This window comes from Grampus griseus, assembly GCF_964374135.1.
Source record: "Grampus griseus genome assembly, chromosome: 5".
NCBI classification, from domain to species: Eukaryota; Metazoa; Chordata; class Mammalia; order Artiodactyla; family Delphinidae; genus Grampus; species Grampus griseus.
The window spans coordinates 21,234,682-21,255,345 of NC_138998.1; the positions used below are offsets into that span (position 1 = coordinate 21,234,682).

The 20,664-nt window shown below is 38.4% G+C and overlaps 1 protein-coding gene across 2 annotated transcripts in view; it reads left to right on the plus strand.

Annotated features, from left to right (window-relative positions):
- Window positions 1-690: 690 nt before the first annotated feature.
- LOC309823294 (phospholipid scramblase 2) overlaps window positions 691-20,664 on the plus strand; it is a 30,948-nt gene continuing 10,974 nt past the window's right edge. Inside the window, exons 1-6 of one of the 2 annotated variants that reach the window (XM_082655481.1) lie at window positions 691-1,229; window positions 7,374-7,399; window positions 9,888-9,968; window positions 14,586-14,788; window positions 16,773-16,815; window positions 19,547-19,767. In XM_082655481.1, the coding sequence (XP_082511607.1) occupies window positions 7,387-7,399; window positions 9,888-9,968; window positions 14,586-14,788; window positions 16,773-16,815; window positions 19,547-19,767 (561 nt within the window). In that variant the 5' untranslated portion in view covers window positions 691-1,229; window positions 7,374-7,386. The remainder of the gene's footprint in view (window positions 1,230-7,373; window positions 7,400-9,887; window positions 9,969-14,585; window positions 14,789-16,772; window positions 16,816-19,546; window positions 19,768-20,664) is intronic. The other variant, XM_082655482.1, reaches the window with a different exon arrangement.

Below are 20,664 nucleotides of genomic sequence, written 5' to 3' on the forward strand. Positions count from 1 at the left end.
AACATGTTTGAGAAAATGGAAAGAGGCAGATGTGGTAACTATTTTATAACAGGAAGTTACAACGTGTGTATAGACAGATGTAAGAATAAAGAGATCCAACTTACTACCACAGAATCCCAGAGAGACTGAGGACTTAGTGACTTCAAGTAAAAGGGAGAATAAAGTTGAAAATTAAAGATCAAAATGAGAAATGCTTGAAAGTCTATATTCACAGGTCTATTCACCAACCCTCATTCACTCTCGCCACGGAGAGAATGTGGCAATGGTATATACCACCCTAAGCAAGGTGTAAGAGCTTTTTTCTGTTTAAAAGATAACGGAAACTTCTAGAGATTCAAAAACAATATTCATGAAGGAGGAGAGGTTAAAAAAAAACATTGAAAATGGAAGGTACTGGATCTCTACCGTTTTCCTATTCCTTCTGCAGCAGATATCAGCAGTCAGAAAGCTAAACGGCAAGGTACATATCACTTCTTTTCTCCATATCCAGCTTTGTTTGGAAGATCATGTGTTACTTTGGTAAATAAAAATTTTACTAGAAAAACAACAATGAATCCTTCAGGTCAACAAATATTTTCTTACTGCGCCAGTTTGCCAGTAGGGGCGCTGGAAATAGTGAACATTCTAAACACATCTGGTTGATTGGACTCTCCAAAGGAGTTAACATCATTTAGTGGAAAGAGAGAGACAGAGAGAGAGCGAGAGAGAAACAGAAAAGACACCATAAAGAAAAAACAAGTTTGACTCGCCCTCATTTGTACTCTGTACCGCTTCCTGCTTCCTGGCGAGGCCACCCCGGGGGCAGCCACTCCCCTGTTAATGACCAAGTTCCAGCTGGTTTCGACCTCCCAGTTCCTCGCGGCCCTGAACCTCAGAACCAACGTTTTTGGAGCCTCCCAGGGATCAGAAAGGGAGCTGACAATCTCTCCGCGCTGCACTGGGGCGGCGGTCCCGCCTTGGGGTCTCAAGCCTCCCGCAGCTACGCGGAAGCGCCAGTCCGGGGACGAGGGCGGGAAGCCCGTTTGGAACTCAGGATCTAGGTAAACGAAACCAGAGGCCACGGGTTTCGTCACCACGGTCTTTCGGATGTCTCTTTCCTGGTAACTTCAGGGAAGGTTGTGTAAGGAGCACTCTTGACTGCCAAGGGTCGGAAGCCGAGCATCGGCTCCGCGCCCGGGTTCCCCGAGCTCGTCTCACCGCAGGCAGCGCCGGAGCTGCGGCGGCCACAGGTTGGTGGGCGGCGTGCCCGGTCTCCTCCTGCCGGTGCCGGGCGCGGGGCTGGCGCGGGTTCCCAGGCCAGGCGGGGGGCACTGGGGGCTGCTTGGGAGCGAGGGGCGCGAGGGCCGGCGGGTTGCGTTTGCGCTGAGGTTGGGGGCGGGGGGCTCGGGCCCCAGTGGCCTCGGGAAGCGACCGCAGAAGCCGACCAGGGACTCAGCAGGGAGCCCGGCTGACCTAGTCCTGTCCCGGCCCGTCCCAGGACCTTTCCAAGGCCAAGGTGTTTTCTGCCTGAAACCGCCTCGTAGGTTCGAATGCGCTTAGTCCATCTCTTAATAGCGCGGAAGTGCGCTGGATCATGGCCAGAACCTGGGCTCAGCGGTATCTGCGAGCATTTAGGGGTATTCAGAGGGACGATTAATAGATCCTGCTAGCTGTCGTTGAACAGTCAGTATTAATGAGGAGTGTGGCTGCAGCCAAAACTATAGTAGGCACCCTGGGACACCAGACGAATTGGGAAGACAGGCGGTTTATCACATAGAGGCTAAAGCCAGTAGCTCAGGAGCCCACCTGCCTGACTTGAACCTGCCTCTACTACTTAATATCTGTGGACCCCCAGGCAGTTTCTTCCTACATGTTCCTTCCTTGGCTCATCTCTGAAACTGGGTGACGATCAAAAGTTACAAGAGTTAGAGTGTGACGTATAACTTTGGCACTGCAGAGTGTACTCAGTAAACATTAGATTTATTACTTTAAATATTTGAGCAAGTCCCTGATCCTCCAAGCTCACTGTCTGGTTCCCATGTGGTTTTATTTAGACAGCTATTCCAGCAAATCCTGGAATGGCCACTTCCCAGTTCCGGGAACAGGCAGTCAGTGTTTCTCCTAGTTGAGCAGTTTGAGATACATGGTTAGTGCAAGTGTCACTTGCTTAGTGTGAAGTATCAGGAGATTCAGGGTCCCCTTGTTCTTCCTGGAGCTTTCTTAACAATGGAACTTTCTCTTAATACCACCCTGGTGAGTATGACAATTGTAGGGCTTTGAACACTGAACAAACACAAGGAAATGAAAAATAAATGAAAAGGGAAGTGAGTGGGTTTCTGCAGTTGGATAGAAGTGTCACATGAAACAGCTGAGTCACAGATTAGCCAGCCTTCACATCTGTAAGGTAACTGTCCTTTCTGACTGAAGGGAGTGAAATAATACTGTACACAACTATTGAATCAGCAAGCACCAATTAAGCGTCTTGTCCTGACAGGCCATGCTCTGGCCTTTGAGAGCTTAGACAGGAAACCTGTAAGAACTGTTCCCTGTTCACCTCTCCATCCTCTGGTCCAGTGATCTCTCTCCTTCTATGCTCTGTGACCCACAGATCTTTATTCCCTTGAATGAGCCAAGCTCCCTCCCTCCAGCCTCAGGACTGCTACCTATGCAGTTCCCCCTGCCTCTAATGCCTCACCCCATCCAAATACACACCTCCATAGCCTAGTTGATTTTAAACTGCCTTTGGCTCTCAGATGTGACTTTCTGACAACCCCACTACACTATCTAAATTAGTGCCTCCATAACTCTTTTTATAGAACCATTATTTTTATTCATAGCGCTAGTATTTGTAATAATATATTGTTAATTGTCTGCCATTTTGTTCTAGTGATTGTTATAGTGCCTTACATGCTCTGTGCCTTCAAGCAATATTCCTTGGAAAGAGGCACAAACTTTATAGTGAGTGACTATTTACAGACACATTTATATGTGTATATGTGCATTTATATATGTGTACATGAGTGTGTATACTCTACTGCATTTTCTTTAATAGTGCTAAATTTTAAAAAACCAAAGCATTGTAGTTAAGCAGTGCTAACTATTGTGCTTTACATTTTTCAAATTTTTCAAATACTAAGTACTTACAAAAAACTCTTGCCTGGCCTAGTAAAAAAAACAAATAGGCAGCAGTAAATCTGAAATTCCTGCTCTCTGCCTTACATAAGAAAAACACCATAAAGATAGTCTCTTCACAAATTTCTCTGAAAATTGGCAATTTGGGATAATGTCTTTTTTTTTTTTTTTCCAGTGAATCAAGGACATGACTGCAAAGGAAATGAATCGTGAATCATTCATATGAGCTAGTTACTGAGCCGTATGACATTAAGTAACCATTAACCTCTCTGGCCTTAGTTTCCTCATTTTTAAGGAGGAAAGGGAACAACACAAATTTGTGAAAGAGCTCTCAGTTGTCAGGAAAGGCTCTTCAGGAGTAATAAAGCAACCAAACTAGGATAGCTGACATAAAGATTAGTTTATGTGTCTTTGGTCTCTTTGGTTTAGTTGCTAGTTTTATACAACACTTGACCACCTCTCTCTCTGTTGGTCCCAGCTGATGAAATGTCTACGTTGTTCTTCAAGGTTTACTATGAAATGCTATCCCAATGTGGTTCTGAGCATATTTGTTTTGATTTCTTGAATCTAAAATACAGAAGTGGTATTTTATAGGCAGAGTCTCTCTTATCAGGTTCCTTGCACTGGTGATGGCCTCAGCCACCCCACTTCGGTCCCCTGTCTTGGACATACGTGTACTGGTATATTCAAATCCTCACCAACATCTTGGCCACCTGTTTGTGTGAACCCATCTGTTTTTGCTCTGCTTGTGTTTTACCAAAACCACAGTTCAACAGATGAAGTGCTTTTGACCTTAGGTGTTAACCTTTCTAAATGCATAAAATTTACCTACAAACATAAGCTGAACAACATGGAAATTGCTTGATTTGTGACTTACCTCAGCAAGGGTTGGGTTCTCCGCTAGCTCTGTCTAATTCCTCCTCTCTCCCTAGTCTAGTATCTCATTTTCATTTATTCATAGGAAGTTAGGGATATAGAATTCTGGGATTGTGTTTAGAGCAGTAAAGTTTTGTTAAAATAATTAAGGACACATATCTCCATTTTGGGACTCTGAGAAAAATTGTCAACTGGCTTGGTTTTTGGCAGTTAAGTAAAATTGGATAAGTAACCCAAATCTAGTTTATGCCTAGTTCATAGGCTTAGTAGTTTCAGGATCTTTCAGAATTAGGGATGTTTCCCCTTTGGGTTGCAGGTTATACTTTAATATTTTTGACGAAATAAGATAGAAATTTCAGAACCCCAAGAGATGGGTCAAAGGGTTTCCTGTAATATGAATTGTGGAGCCACAACTGGATATCACGTGCACTATTTCCCCTTCACCCGGGTGGTAGAGGTTTATGATTATCTAGTATCCCATAGCACCAATAGAATAAGTCGTAATGGTGTCTGATAGAATAAATTTAACAGATACATGCTTATATGTATAGTATATGATGCCTTAATTTCCTCAGAAGCTCTCATTTAACAAGTTAGGATAAGTGTGTAGTAATCAGATTATAATTTGGAATTCTGTATTTGTCCTGAAGTAATTATGATTCCAGTGGTACAATGTATAATATGACTTCATTAGAGTTCTTTTTCTTTTAGTACAGGATAAATATGATTTTCTTGCAAGTCTTGCTGTGATTTGTTTCTTACTAGGAGTAGTGGAAGACATTATTTAAAAGTTATAATATTAAATTAATTAACTAATAAATTAATTCATCCAGGACACACAGCCCGATCATTCCCAAAACTGAGTGATGTTATGTCTTGTAATAGAACCATTAAGTTTGAGAAAACCAGACATCCTTAAAACAGCAAAGGAGAGCAGACAGGGATGAACACGGGGGATGTCTTTAGTCCACAAGTGCGTTATTCTGCCTGTGGCACACATACAGGTTCAACTGTCACTTCACATTTTGCACCAGAGCTTATGATGTAACATTTTTCATGCTTGAGATATTAGGAACTTGTGAAAATTCTAAAAACTACAGGAAAATGAGGACCCAGATTATACTGCAGTAGTTTTGCCAACAGGTACTCATCCTCACAAAACTATAGTTTAAGACTCAAGATATTGTGACCAAGTAGGAAGGAAAGAGTAAATACAAACAAATGAGCTCTGTTTGAGTCTGTTTCACTTCCTTTTCTTTGACTTCTGTGCAAGGAGAGAATTATCTCTGGCTTCATGAAAAGTAAATACTCATATTCATAGTTGGTACTCATTCTGCAAGGACTTGGGTACTTATTGCTCCATTGCTTAAGAGCCTCCACCTGTTCCTAATGTGATGCCTAGCACTCGTGTATGAATTCCCTCTCTTTCTAGCACATTCTTTATTTCTGACTGGCACTGAATTTCCCAGGCTCAAACAACTAAATGCTAAGAAGAAATATATTTTAAATTAAAACTAATTTTTTTTTCCTCTCAGATGTATAGACTTGCCCTCCAGAAACTATGGAATTTTTTTGCCAATTCAGTGATTTGTTCACAAAACTAAATTGTTTATTTCTAAAAATTAGACCTCAGGTATTATTTCGGATTTTTCCTTGAGCTGAGCGCCCTTCTGACATTTTAGGCAAGGCAGGAATGACTGAAACAGTAGTCCCTTAAAATTGCTAAGTTGATTGAAGGACCATATAACATTTTTTTAAAAAACTAATCATATTATGAAGTGGTCCTATGAGAAACAGTAGTTAAGTAAAATCTTGAGCTGTTTAGTCCAGTTTGTTAACTAAGGGATACTATGCATTTCTACTCCAGAAATGGAGTAGTTTTTAAATGTTTTATGTATGTTAGGGTATTGAAGATAATGGGTATGAATTTTAATATACAGTCTTTGATCACAGAACTGCATGTTGACAAAAGTAATCATGGTCTATTGTATATAAGAATTTAGTCTCCTTTCTTAGTTGTCCTTCATATGATAGAACATAAAACACAATAATGGCCTTTGAAAACTTTTGGTATGCTTTTGTTACATGTGTTTATTAGCTTATTGTTCACCTTCTTGAATAACTGCAGAAAAACATAAATCTTAATCTTTTTGTTCTTTTGTCCTGAGGAGGTCCATAGCACTTGGTTTCTGACCAGTTAATGCTAACAGGATAGTATTGTTCTAAGAAAATCCAGGAAGTCAAATCTGTAACAAAAAACATATTTTTAAATTTATTCCAGGGCCAAGAAAACCCATTACTGAACTCCTTGAGTATATATAATTAAGAGGTGACTGTAATTGGAATATTCTTAAAAGTTTTACTATATTATTAAATTTTATGCTTATAACAGGCAATGATAAATCGATAACTTAGAAAAGGAGAAAAGGGATATGGTTTCCTCTTGGGAACATTGGATTTTAGTTAAGGATATGGAAGGATCAGTTGACTTTTATTTACCATTTAGGATAACACAGTAGAAGGAGCTAGTAAAGGGGCAGCAAAAACTGGAGAAGGCCTGGGAAGGGTGGAGCCAATTCATATTAGTGTGTGGGTCCCAGATAAAACAACTGAGTAGCAAGTTTTTGCCTAATGTGTTAATTGTAATTAACAGGCAGATAGGGGTTGGGATTTAAAGTGGAGAGATAGGAAAAGTAGTGACTGGATAATTGTGGGAAAGACTAGGATGGGATCAAGGCAGTAGAAGGCAGAAGTATTGAGTATAATGTTTTTTATCATTATTTTTCTGTAGAAATAAGCAAGACAAAGTTTCAGTTGGATTATCATGGTGTTACAGCTACTATAACCCCTGAGTATATGTTTTTAGGCTAAAATCATGTATTGATACACAAACAGGGGGTCAGGCCTTCTCAAATTTGTTGCTGAAGCTGGGCAGAACATGTCCTCAGGACCTGGAATTTCCAGAGATATTTACAGCAGTGTGACCTGATAGCTAACCTTTTTCCTTCTCCTGCTGGACCACGCCTGCAGCCCAGCCCTACAGCTGGATGCTGGATTGCACGCTCCCTGTAGATTGTGTAGGTTGGAAGGCTCCAGTTTCTAACTGGAGGGCCTTGGGTTCACAGTGTTTCTGTCTTTCTGCCTCATTGAACCCTCTCTTCCCAAGATTTTTAGAAATTGTTCACCATCCTGGACTGACCTACAACTTGTAAAATCCTACTCAGAAACATAGCAGCGGGGAATACAGTCAAGACTGAAGGGTTTAAATGACCAGATTCTGGAAGACTAGATGAATAGAGGAATATCTCATGTGTATATAGTTTCAGAGTATCTTGTTTCAACTGTCATATTTGAATTATATATTTATATCAGGTCTTCTTTTTCAGAACTGTTTAAATCATGGACAAACAAAGTAAGTAATTTAAGTGTTCACTTTCCACCTATAATGTTAAATCTCTTGTTAATGTGTTATTTGTCATAATGTTCTATTCAGTTTCTGAAAGGATATAATTTGCTTTGTGTTGTTTATGTTCCAGAATCCTAAGTCTGGGCCAGTGTTTTGGCTATAGAGAAGATGTACACAAATATCCATGACCACTAATTTTTCCTTTAAAAATAAAAAAGCCTTCGATAAACCTAAGAAATTTTAGGCTTACTGGGAAATATGTTGTATAATTTATATTACATTTCATCTGAATTACATTTCATCTGAATCAAGCTTCCCTTTTCTTTGTGCATTTTATATACAGAAAGACTGTTCCTATCATATTGTTTAACAAACAATGACTTTAATATGCCAGGACATTGTAATAAAATGCTCAGATACATCCCCAATGTATATCTCATAAAATACACATGTGAATAGGTTTAAATAAATACAACTTTATTTTATGGCTTTTTTTTTCAAGAAAATTCTAAATAAGATGAGTATTAACCAAACATGTAAAAAAAGACTTTTTCTGAAGAGAAAAAAAATCCTATGGGAAAAATAGGGAAAACAAAATCCTGTTTTCTGAAGGATCTCTATTCTCTATGTTTGTTTAGATAGCTAAAGAGATGTTTATCTCTACCACAATGCCAGCCTTGCTACATATACTAGATACTCTTTAGGACCAGAAACCTTGACTTTCCTTCACGAAGTTTCATGATTTTTCTTAATGCTTGCTGTACTAATTTAATTGTATTAACAATACTTACTTTACTTTTTAAACGTAAATTTATATAGTATTAAGCTATTTTCTTTGCTACAAAAATAGGATGCTTCAAATCACTTAAAAAAATCATTGGGTCATGGTGACAATTAACCTTTTAACTCTTCAGCTTCCTATATACAAATGCATGTGTTTGTATGTATATGTGTGCATAAATTGAAATAGAATGTATGTATGTATATAAATATAGAGAGAAATAATAATAACTTGTTGACAGTATGAAAGTCCTGTGATTTTTGTAAGTTATTCTAAGTTGCATTTCACAAATGCAGAAATCCATCCATAATTCATATGCTCTCTGATCTACTTGAGCACTCGCCCATGCATTTATTTTCTCTTTGTATAAATTCCCCTGGAATTCCTGAAACCAGGATCATTGCTCTAGTACCAAAACCCCAGGGATTATGAGCTCCTAATTTCTTGAATATGTCAACTCCTTGATATGTGTGTATATTTACTCTTGTTTAAACAGTGGTACCTGTTAAGAGGTGCCAAAATGTGACATATCATTTAAGGATGGGTCTTTAAGTCTTTCAGGGCCCATGATACATACAGGAAATGTGTCAGATTGAAAGTTTGGTCAACTTTTTCTTCTGCACCGTTGCCATGTCCCCATTATTCAAAAATAAACTATTTTGAATTTACAGTTAATAAGCCATAGGGAAGAGACAAGAATGTGGTGTAAGTGTAGTGTCCACTAGACCATAAATTCCATGAAGGCAGAGCCAGTGTAGCCGGAGAGCCTAACTGAGGGTGACACAGGAGATGCTAGTACGAAATATTTATTTTCTGGCCAGGGTGCTTGCTAAAGGAATGATTAGGTAAACACAAATATGAAGAACTAGGAAACTGAACCATTTGTACATACATATTAAAGATTATTCAAACTACATTGATTAGCAGATAACAAAAGTTAGTATGTTTATTTATTGTAACTAAGTCAGTTATGATTTTTGTAGTTCAAAATCAGTCAAATACTGGGAATTTCCTATAGTTCAAACTTAATGGGGTAGTTTCAGAGTAAGCATAAAAAGGATATTTAAATACTGAATTGCATGTATTATTTTAAATATTTAAAACATAATTCTTATAGCAACAATTATAGATATCTTTAAAATCACCTATTATCCTTCTATTACCAAACCCACATCCAACTAGGTTCATTTATCTCCTTCTTCACAGTCTATGTAGTTGTTTTTTTTTTAACATTTTTATTGGAGTATAATTGCTTTACAATGTGTGTTAGTTTCTGCTTTATAACAAATTGAATCAGTTATACATATACATATGTCCCCATATCTCTTCCCTCTTATGTCTCCCTCCCTCCCACCCTCCCTATCCCTGAGAAAACCATAATTCAAAAAGAGTCTATGTAGTTTTGAAACAATCTATTTTTCCTAGTAACAACAAAATCAGTGTATGGGAGAGAACACTCATCAGGCATATTTGAAAACTAGAAATTCAGCCCCAGTAATTAGCTGCCTATTTTATCAGAAGGGAATTTGTTTGAAACAAGATTCTACTGCAGACTAACTCTGATAACAGGCATAGCTTTTGTTAAGTGAAGAATTCACTTTGTTTCAATACAACACAGGAGCATATAAATGAAATTATCTAAGAACAATGCATTTTTTTTTCTGATATGTATTTTTTTAAGAAGATATATGTTTACCTCTCCTTGAATTGCAGATGTGCAAATGAATGATCCTCACCCAGGAACACAGTTGCCAGGCGGGTATCCCCCTGAACATCCTCCGGCAGCTTTCCCAGGTAAAACACTGGCTTAAAGAATAAAAAAACAAAATTTATGAGTTATTGATATTCCCCAAAGGGTGTGTGTGTGTGTGTGTGTCTGTCTGTCTGTCTCTGTATTTTAGTAGTGTCTTTTACTAAAAGTTCAATAATGAAATTTGTAGCCTAGTTCTGGATATTTTTCTTTGACTATACGTTATCATAAATATCATTAAAATATTTTTTATTTATACAGAATAGTAAAAGTGTTGTGTTAATAAAAACAGTAATGAATTGACATTTAGCAAATAAGATATAAGGTTGCACATAAATTAAACCCCAAAATACACATATTAAGTAACAGATTTTATCGATTCTCCATTCGTTCTGAAAATTATCGTCATGCAGTCACATTTAGGAGATTTATCTCTGGGTGTTTTTGAGTCATTTATTATCTAGGGTTAATTATGTTAAGTGATTGTCATGCAAAAGAGATGACTGCTTAAGCCTGGAAGCTTCAAGCAATAGAAACATAGCTACCTGGGATAATTCTCATTTTTATTTTGTAACATACAAAAATGTGAAACCTTTGCTTTTATATACATGCCTTGCCTTTCTAAGAAAAGTAACTGAGTCATATCACTACAAACCAAGTAATATATTATTTCTTTTGAACCACTGCATAGAAGACTTCAGAGATTTTCATTTAGACAAATGCAGTTATCAACATTATCAGAACTTGGGCTTCCCTGGTGGCTCAGTGGTTAAGAATCCTCCTGCCAATGCAGGGGACATGGGTTCAGGCCCTGGTCCAGGAAGATCCCACATGCCACGGAGCAACTAAGCCCGTCACACCCACTGAGCCTGCACTCTAGAGCCCGCGAGCCACAACTGCTGAGCCCGTGTGCCACAACTACTGAAGCCCATGCGCCTAGAGCCCATGCTTCGTAACAAGAGAAGCCACCACAGTGAGAAACCCGCACACTGCAACGGAGAGTAGCCCCCGCTCTCCGCAACTAGAGAAAAGCCCGCGCGCAGCAGCAAAGACCCAACGCAGCCAGAAATAAAATAAAATTAAATTAAAAACGTTACCAGAACTTTACCAAATGGCAGAGTTCATGGTGCACCTACATTTGCAAGTAGGCTGGCTACCCACATCTTGAGAGACCATCCTGAGGACTTAGGATCAAAAGGAGTCTTGTTTGGCCAGAAGGGTGTATGCATTTCTTATTCTACTCTGAGCAAACAAATCTGTTTAGGAGCTGAATGGCTTGTTTAGTTGTCTAGCCAGAAACCTCAGTGGAGCCTGGATCTCATCCAGATGTTTGCATTTAAACGAAGGCGAGGTAGAAAGACTCCCAAGGCTCTAAGATGATAGTTCTCAAAGGTGCCTATACTTAAGTATTACTTGTAAACTGCTGAAAACACTAGTACCAGGGCACTATCCCAGGAAAACTGAAACAGAAGCTCTGGTTGTGGGACCCCAGGATTGGTCATTTTTTAATTTCGCAGGTGATTCTAACGTGCAGCCAGGGCTGAGAACTGCTGCTCTCAATTTTTAAATGGTTGGTGTTTGAAGAATTATTAGCAAGTCTATAGTATGCACCCAAGGCACTTGGAGGATATTTTAATCCACCCATGGCTAAATAATAGTAGGCGATACATAATTAAGTTATAATGAGACTTGAGAGTCTGTGAGAAAAATAGCTCAAATTTATTTCTCAAGTCGAAGGCCAGTATAGCACAGGTCTTTTATGACAGTGATGCTAACAATAGTAATAGATTAAAACTGAGAGTTTATTGTGCCTAATGTGAATTAACTCATTTAATTCTCAGACAATATTATGGGGTAAATACTATTAATTATCACCATTATGCAAGTGGGAAAACTGGCATAGAGAGGCTGGATCAGGCTTCAAGTTCTGGCTTCTGTACTTAATAGTTGTGTTGTGGTTTTAAGCAAGTTGCTGTACCTCCAAGCCTCAGTTCTTATCTATAAAATGGGCATAATATTTTCTAATTCAGGCGTTTTGGAGATTAAATGAGAGTATGTGTAAAGCAACTAGCACAATGCCTTACAATTAATAAATGACAAATATTTGCTAACTATTATATTAATAATATATTAAATCAATTGGGCTTTAGGTAAATTAAATTTCAGGTAATTCTATATGCTTAATCCATTGATTTGGGAAATAATTATCCTCTCTAAGAATCTCGTGAAGGTTTAATAATGCTAATAATGTAACCAGTTAATTCACATCTCCTCCCCCTCACTGGCTTGCCTGTGGTTTCATCTTTGCACTGTAGTCAGTGATGTTTAAAAATAGTTATCTGTTAATATTACAGACAGTACCCAATGGGTACATCATTGGCTTCCTTTTGCTTTCAGGATAAAGACCAAAATGCTTAGTTTGGTCCACCAAACCCAAGGGGCTCCCCTGCCTTCTCCTTATCTGTCTCTTAAGATTGTCTCTCCTGTTCAGGTAGACTGGCCTTTTTGCAGATTTTTAAATGCACTGTGTTTGTTACTATCCCAGGGCTTCTTTCTGAAATATTCATTCCCTGCTGCCCACCTACTCAACTCCTTTGTATCCCTCAGATCTCAGCTGAGGGTGGTCCTCAGGGAGGCTGTCCCAACTCCCTCCCTCTGTCTCTCCCCATCTAAACGCCCTCCTTTGGCCCATAAAACCCTGGTCCCTCCCTTCAAAGTGCTTGTCTCTGATTTTAGTTAATCACTTACTGACACTGGTGTTGTAGATCCCTAGAGTAAGGGTGAGTGTAAAATTCTCTCTCCCATTCGGCAATGAGGGCAGGGGTTGCATTTGCATTTCCCATTTTAAATCCCAGTGCTTGGTACTCCTAAAAACTTTGCAAGATATCACACAGATCATGGAACTCAGTCTTCTGTTTAAAATCCCTAAAGCCTGTCAATCACACTTGGAATAAAATCCACACTCCTTATTAAGGGGCTCTCAAGATGAATTGATCCTATTTCTTTACTGACAGCTGTTTCTGTTCTTCCTCTCCCTTATAACGTCCCTCTCTTTCTCAAACATGTCAGATTTATTCCTAAAGTCAGAGATTTTGTATTTGGTATTCCTGCCTCCTGGAATATTTCTTACCACATCTTCACACACACTTTTTCCCTTCTCAACTTTTAGGTGTCAACCATAAATTTTATCTATCTAAAGTAATTGGTTGATACCTTGCCCTTTTCCCCATGTATTTTCTCCATCAGGTCAATCTGAAATCTTTTTTTAAAATTTATTTTCTGTCTCCTAGAAGTTGCCTCTAAGCTCCCTGAGAGCAGGTTGCCTTGTTGATAGCTGTATCCTCTGATTCTAGACCCAATCACATTATAGATCATCTGTAAATATTTATTCATTTAAGAGGGAATAAGTTATAAAACTATACTTAAAAGACATTGCTATGAGGTTTAGTCTGTCTTCTGAGTCTTACTTTTTATTGTTGTATGTATTTTGTCGTCAGTATTCCACTTAAAAGTATTTACAATTTTCCTGCTCTAAGTGTTAAGTTTTGCATAGCCTTAACTGTTAAAATATTGTGGGACACAGTTCTTTGCAACTACATCCTCCATTCCTGTGGAGCAGCTACTCTGCAGACTATTCATTTAAGTTATAAAGTTATGAAGTTTCATATTTGTAATCACAAATTCATGTGGAATAGAGTATATACGCATTTCTTCCTCTACTGTGCTTAATAAGTACTTGAGACAATTTTGCCTACTATAAGGTTTTACCTTCCTTGGTTCTCAAACTGTATTTTCGAGAGAGCTTAGGGTGCCAAACTGTGAAATTTACATTTGTGACCTAATATCATAACTTAACTTTTTTTTTTTTTTTCACGTGGAGGGTTTTAACACCCATGGTGTTAAAACTTCAGGCAAATTGTTAACCCAGAGGAGTATCTGGGCAGTACTGGAAGGAATGACATACCCTTACCACTATACTAGGGTTTCTCAACAAAGATACTACAGTATTTCAGGATGGATAATTCTTTTTCTTTTTTCAAGGCACCGTTCTGGTCCTTGTAGGATATTTAACAGCAACCCTGGCTTCTACCCACCAGATGCCAGTATCCCCTTCCCTTCAATTATGACAGCCAGAAGGGTCTCCAGACCTTGCCAAATATGCCATGAGGGGACAAAACCACTATCAGTTCTATACAGATAAGAAATGTCACATGTTGGAATTCTAGAATTATCATTTTTTACAGGGTGGTTTGGTCCTAGAAATGCTGACTCAAAGCCTTTATTCTGGGCTTTCTACTCAATGCCATCCCTCTTTTCCTGGAAGCCATTCCAGAATTTTTATGTACCTGATTCTAGATCGTTGTTGACTTTCTTTCACTTTATTAGATTTCAAGCATATTTTCACCTCAGTTTTGAATGATAAGGGTAAGGCTGTGGGGCAACTCTAAACACAGCCTAAAACCCTCAGAATAGGAGTGGACCTGAAACCACAGGTATTTCATTGAAAAGTCACTGAGAGAGAAAAACACAAACCTTAAGCTTCATAGAAACAGGATTTCTAAGTAGAAATTGTAGTTTGTAGATAGCTGGGTGATCCTAAAAGAGTTGAAGTTTGCATTTTTCTCTGCAGTTACAAATAATTTCACATGTTCATATTTCAGGACCTCCAGGATATACTGGCTATCCTGGCACCCAGGCTGGCTATCCAGTCCCGCCAGCTGGCTATTCAGGTGCTGGCCCAGTCGGCTTTCCTGTCCCATACCAACCAGTGACTAGTCAGCCAGGCGCACCTGCAGGGGTACCATGGATGCCAGCACCATCACCTCCATTAAACTGTCCACCCGGATTGGAATATTTGACTCAGGTAATTCAATGCATAAAAGACTCATTAAAAACAAAACTGTGCTTCCAGTTTACTTAATGAGATTAACAACTGGCTAATTCACAAAAGTCTGAAATGGTAAAACAACATGTTTTGCTTACAGATTACTCTAATTCTTCTAGGTCAGGTTTACTTTTAAAGCAAAATGAAAATGTCTTAGGAAATTGTATTTTCTATGATCTTGAATATAATCTGCAATAATAGCTAATAGCAAACCTTTATTAAGCTTCCAGGCTTTGTTCCTAAGTATAATTCATGTACTTACTCATTTAAATTCTTTTTTAAAAATTCTGTGATATACAAGTGCTCTAATTATCACCATTTTACAGAAGAAGAAACTGAGGTCCAGAGAAGTTACATAATTTGCTTAACATCAAAATGCAGAGGAATTGGGAATGGCTTTTTACTTCTGGAACCTTAGTTCTGGATCCTGCCCTTTAATCCCAATACTGAATAATTTCCTAGGAGTTGGAAAGAACCATCAAACTTGATTTAGTGTTGATTTTCCGTAAGTGGTACCAAGAAAGGAGTTATTGATTTGTGTATAATATGACCTACCTTTCATTATACTTAAGAAAATTACATTTTTATGTTCCTTTTGTTCTTTGGAAGACCCAATTTTATTAATGCTACCAATAAGAAAAAAAAAATTCCTGGATTTTAATGTACTACATGATAGCTTATCTCAGCAATGTGAGATTTAGTATTTGTCTGCCATTAGAAATCTGGTAGGTTAGTTTTCAGTAAATGAATTGTCTCTCTTGCACTGTCTGCACTAATTTAATTTACCACAATGCACTTGGGCAGCCTATAATATAAGAATTTTGCACTGTTGGTGGGAATGTAAATTGATACAGCCACTATGGAGAACAGTATGGAGGTTCCTTAAAAAACTACAAATAGAACTACCATATAACCCAGCAATCCCAGTACTGGGCATATACCCTGAGAAAACCATAATTCGAAAAGAGTCATGTACCACAATGTTCATTGCAGCACTATTTACAATAGCCAGTATTTGAAAGCAACCTAAGTGTCCATCAACAGATGAATGGATAAAGAAGATGTGGCACATACATACAATGGAATATTACTCAGCCATGAAAAGAAACAAAATTGAGTTATTTGTAGTGAGGTGGATGGACCTATAGTCTGTCATACAGAGTGAAGTAAGTCAGAAAGAGAAAAACAAATACCGTATGCTAACACATATATATGGAATCTAAAAAAAAAAATATATGGTTCTGACGAACCTAGGGGCAGGACAGGATAAAGACGCAGACGTAGAGAATGGACTTGAGGACACGGGGAGTGGGAAGGTTAAGCTGGGACGAAGTGAGAGAGTGGCATTGACATATACACACTACCAAATGTAAAATAGCTAGCTAGTGGGAAGCAGCTACATAGCACAGGGAAATCGTCTCGGTGCTTTGTGTCTACCTAGAGGGGTGGGATAGGGAGGATGGGAAGGAGACGCAAGAGGGAGCAGATATGGGGATATATGTATACATATGGCTGCTTCACTTTGTTATATAGCAGAAACTAACACACCATTGTAAAGCAATTATACTCCAATAAAGATGTTTAAAAAAAAAAAAGAATTTTGGTAGCTCCTAAGTTCTCTAAGAAATACCCTAAGCAGATTTTTTTTTTAAATTAGGCCCTTACAAAATATTTGGGGACGTTGTCACCTACTACAAATGATGATATCAAAAGGAAGAAAAAATGTTTAGATTTGTAGAAAAAAGCTCTTTAAATGGATGAAAAGGTCTTAATATTTCTTAGGCCCTTCTGGAAGGAACATATTAACTTTAATTTTATATCTAGAAGTAATATAAACAATTATTAAATATTGATAAATGTTGATAATTGATTACATACATTCTTCTAAAATATAAGAACACTAATGTTAATTTGTTTGGCTTAATAACATATGGTTACAGCTTAATTTTTTTTATTATAATAGATAGATCAACTATTGATTCATCAGCAAATTGAACTTCTGGAAGGTATGTATTCATTGTATTTATCATATTTCTAGGAAGAGAGGACATTTATGCAGATAAAGGCATATCACCAACCACAGATATAACACCTTCAGTGATGCTGGATATTAAAACTGGTTATTTACAAATGTCTCTCTTCGTGATAATGAATTGATAAGGATTATCAGCAGCTCATTTCTTGAGTTAGGAGCCAAGTGGTAAAATACTATTATGCTAGACATCTCTCCTCATGATACAGACCCTAACTTAGAAGGAAACCAGTCAAAACTTACTGTTGTTCCCCCTTCTCTCTAGAAATCATTTCAGTGATTCTATCACTTTGCCTAACCTCTGTCCCTTCAACCGTTTTTTCCCCAGTTTGTGATGTCCTTGCAGTTGTCACAGAGCCACATGCAATAGTTCAGTTCCCTTAGTAAATATATTTCCAGAGCAAGTGAACTCTGAATTTGGATGGATGGGAATGTTTTGGAAAATTGCATTACTGCCCACAGTTTCTCTTGGGAGTCCAGAGGAACCCTATAAAACCCTTTTTTCCACAGGCTGTGGATATCACCTTGGGCACAGGGACACTGCACTGGAGGGTGTTGACCAGCCGGCCAAGAGGCCTGACTTCCTAGAATGCCACTGGTGCTCCTTTGAACAGGGCCTGACTCCTACAGCTGTTTCCTTAGGTCCAGTGCTCGTCAGGTGCAAAGTAAACTTAAGAAGCCACTAGATGTTTCAGGACTGCTGCCGGGGGAAAGGGAATCTGGGTAGATTCATGCACTACAGTATCCTCCTTATAGGTATAAAGAGGTCAGTGAAAACTCTAATAGATTTTAGAATATATCTATTAACTCTTTCTTCACATCTTTGCAAAGTTCTTTTCCATTGATAGAAATTATGTGAACTGTGCTACTGTAGAAATACGGTTGATATTTGGTTAGAATATATAATTGTTGCTTATTACACTTAAATTACTTGTAATGTACACATAGATATTTAGAATGTTCTCATTTTCATTAGTTTGTTTATATTACATTTTCTCTGGAAAGGAACTCTTCATATGATAATTTATATTCTTAACTTTTTTAATGATTCATTTTAGGGAATTTATTCTTGATATTATAAAAAACAAAAAAACAGACACTATACATTATATAGCACTCCATTTATAGTTTTAAGGTTTATAAGTTTTATGTATATATTTGGAAATATATATGTATTAATCATGAAATATAAATTTCAAATTTAGTAGTTATAAATTCTTCAGTTTTTTAAAGAAGGATGTCTAATTTTCTTTTCTTTTTGTCTCCAACTGAAAGTTTATATTTTAACATTATGAGCAGTGTAAAGAAATAAAGATTACTCAGTTCATTTTTAGCACCTGAGACTATGACAGGCACTTATACATTTCCCAATTCAAAACTTAATAGACAATAAAGACATAACCATAGAATTCTCTTGTTTTATTTGTTTTCATTTTTTAAGTAACTAGAAGGAAGCTTAGATTGTGTAAGCCCACTGATCTCATTACACAGATAAACAAGCTGAAGAATTTTCAGATTAAGCTACTTAATGAAACAGTTAGGTAATAGATCCCATTTCATGAATCAGTTTAATTTTTTCACATGAAATATTTGACTGGCCGATATTGAGGTAAAGGGTGGTTCTATTAAAGGCAGGGTCAGGGCCTGTCTGAGTCAGAGCAGAGATACTTAAGGGAGGTCATGGTGATAAAATTTGTGAAGAACATCTCTATCTGACTAAAAGTCCATCCACACCAATATTAGAGAGTGATTTTTTGTCTCTATGTTTCTTTTAATTGCTCATTATGTTGGTGGCTTCTAATACCCTATGACCCACGTTAATCAGGGCTATGGACAAGTGGCACCATGAATTGCTCCCTCCTGGCTTTAAGCAAGGAGAGGTTTCCAAAGTGTGGTTCAATGTGGGAAGCCCTTTGGTAAGATACCACGTGGGTGTCAGATGTCAGCCCATCTGTTTCCCCTGTGAAGAGATTAGCCCCTGCTAAGGTACAGAGTTCACTTAGGATGCCAGTGGCCTGGAATCCTCCGACTTGCAGCCTTGGTTGCCAAGGGCCTTTCCCCTTGTCTAACACCCATTTGCCACTTCTGAACAACCACTGCTGAGCTAAACAAGGGTGCCCTGGGCCCAGGGTGACGTTCTACCTCACCTTGCATTTTCACTCTCTCCCTCTTCACGTGTGCATTGAGAGAAAGCCCTCTCACACCTTCCTCACACAGTGCAGAAAGAGAAGCCATGACTGTGGTTTATAAAACTAAATCTCAAGCCAATTTACTTAATATAATACTATACGGTGCATAAACATAGCAATCTTCCTATATTCCCCTCCATAGCTGAATACATGAACAAGTAGACATTTTCTGCATTCACTTAAAAGGACTGTCGCCATCGGCAGCACTGCACCATCCCTCACAGCAAAGTCTCCCTTTCTGACATGGGTCTATGGAATTAGGAAGATACGAGTTGTTTTCTCTTTCATGTCTCATACAGGAATTCCTAATTTCTTTGTACTTTAATACCCTCTCATCCATTCCCTTTGCCTTTTTTTCTCTGTTTAGATCATCTCTAAACATCTTTCCTTTTCTTCCTCCTGTATTATATGAAGTATCATCTTAAAATGGTATAACTAGATATTGTAGTATCTTAGGATAGACTGATTATTCTTTTAACACAATAGTCATAGTGAATCCCTCTTTTATGTTTTTAGTCTTAACAGGTTTTGAAACTTGTAACAAGTATGAAATTAAGAACAGCCTTGGACAGAGAATTTACTTTGCAGCAGAGGATACTGATTGCTGTACCCGAAATTGCTGTGGGCCTTCTAGGCCTTTTACAATGAGGATTCTTGATAATATGGGCCGAGAAGTCATAACTCTGGACAGACCACTAAGGTGTACCAGCTGTTGTTTTCCCTGCTGCCTGCAGGAGGTCAGTGAGCAATTACCAGGGTAATTTTTACAAATACTTTGCAAAGTAGTTCTGCAAGAATTTTCACCTTATTGGTGAATTTATATAATCAAATGAGATTTAAAGGAAAAGTGGTCCACCAGCTATTGGTTTATGCTTGAGGATAAATGGTAGGAAGGAAGGCAGGTGGAAAAGAGTGAGCAGTTAGCCCCATGTCCCTGAGCAGTGTGCCCCCCGGGGGTGAGATCAGGGATCTCAGAGACCAGACTTCTTGATCTTCAGGGAGAGCTGAGAACGTAGGTCACCTTGGTCAAGTCCCTCACCTGAAATGACCATGAGGGCCTGGCCAAAGCCAGAGGAGGGCCCAATAGAGAATATCCTCGAATGCCATCCCAGAGGCAAATGGACAGAAGAGTGAGGGAAAGAACACATATGTTCAGTTCATCTCATTTTTTTAGCCAACCTACAAGGAGCAAACCTAGGAGAGGCCCCCTCTGAGAAATCTCAACTCCTGTATTTTTCAGTTCTCCATTTGAAAAAAACAAGTAATATATTTGAGTCCCTGTAATAGGGGTATGCGAATTGTGAACACCTTCAGCTCCATAAGGACCAGGTGTCTCTTTCATAGTACTTGACAGCCCTCTGATAAAGAACATGGATCTCAGGGGAGACGCCAGGGCACTGAGTGTTTATAGGAAGTTGGCCTTTGCCTGTATCTCCACTGGCCTGAGACCAGAGCTGCCTGGGTCACTCAGTCATCCTTACTGGTAGCTGTGAGAGCAGGGCACACAAAGATACAAGCACATAGAGATTTGATGTCTAATACTGCTCTTATTTTGAAAGGATAACTGAAGTTGTTCATACTGAATTATTTTGTTTTCCATGTCAGTTAGTTTAGATGTAATAATATTCATTGGA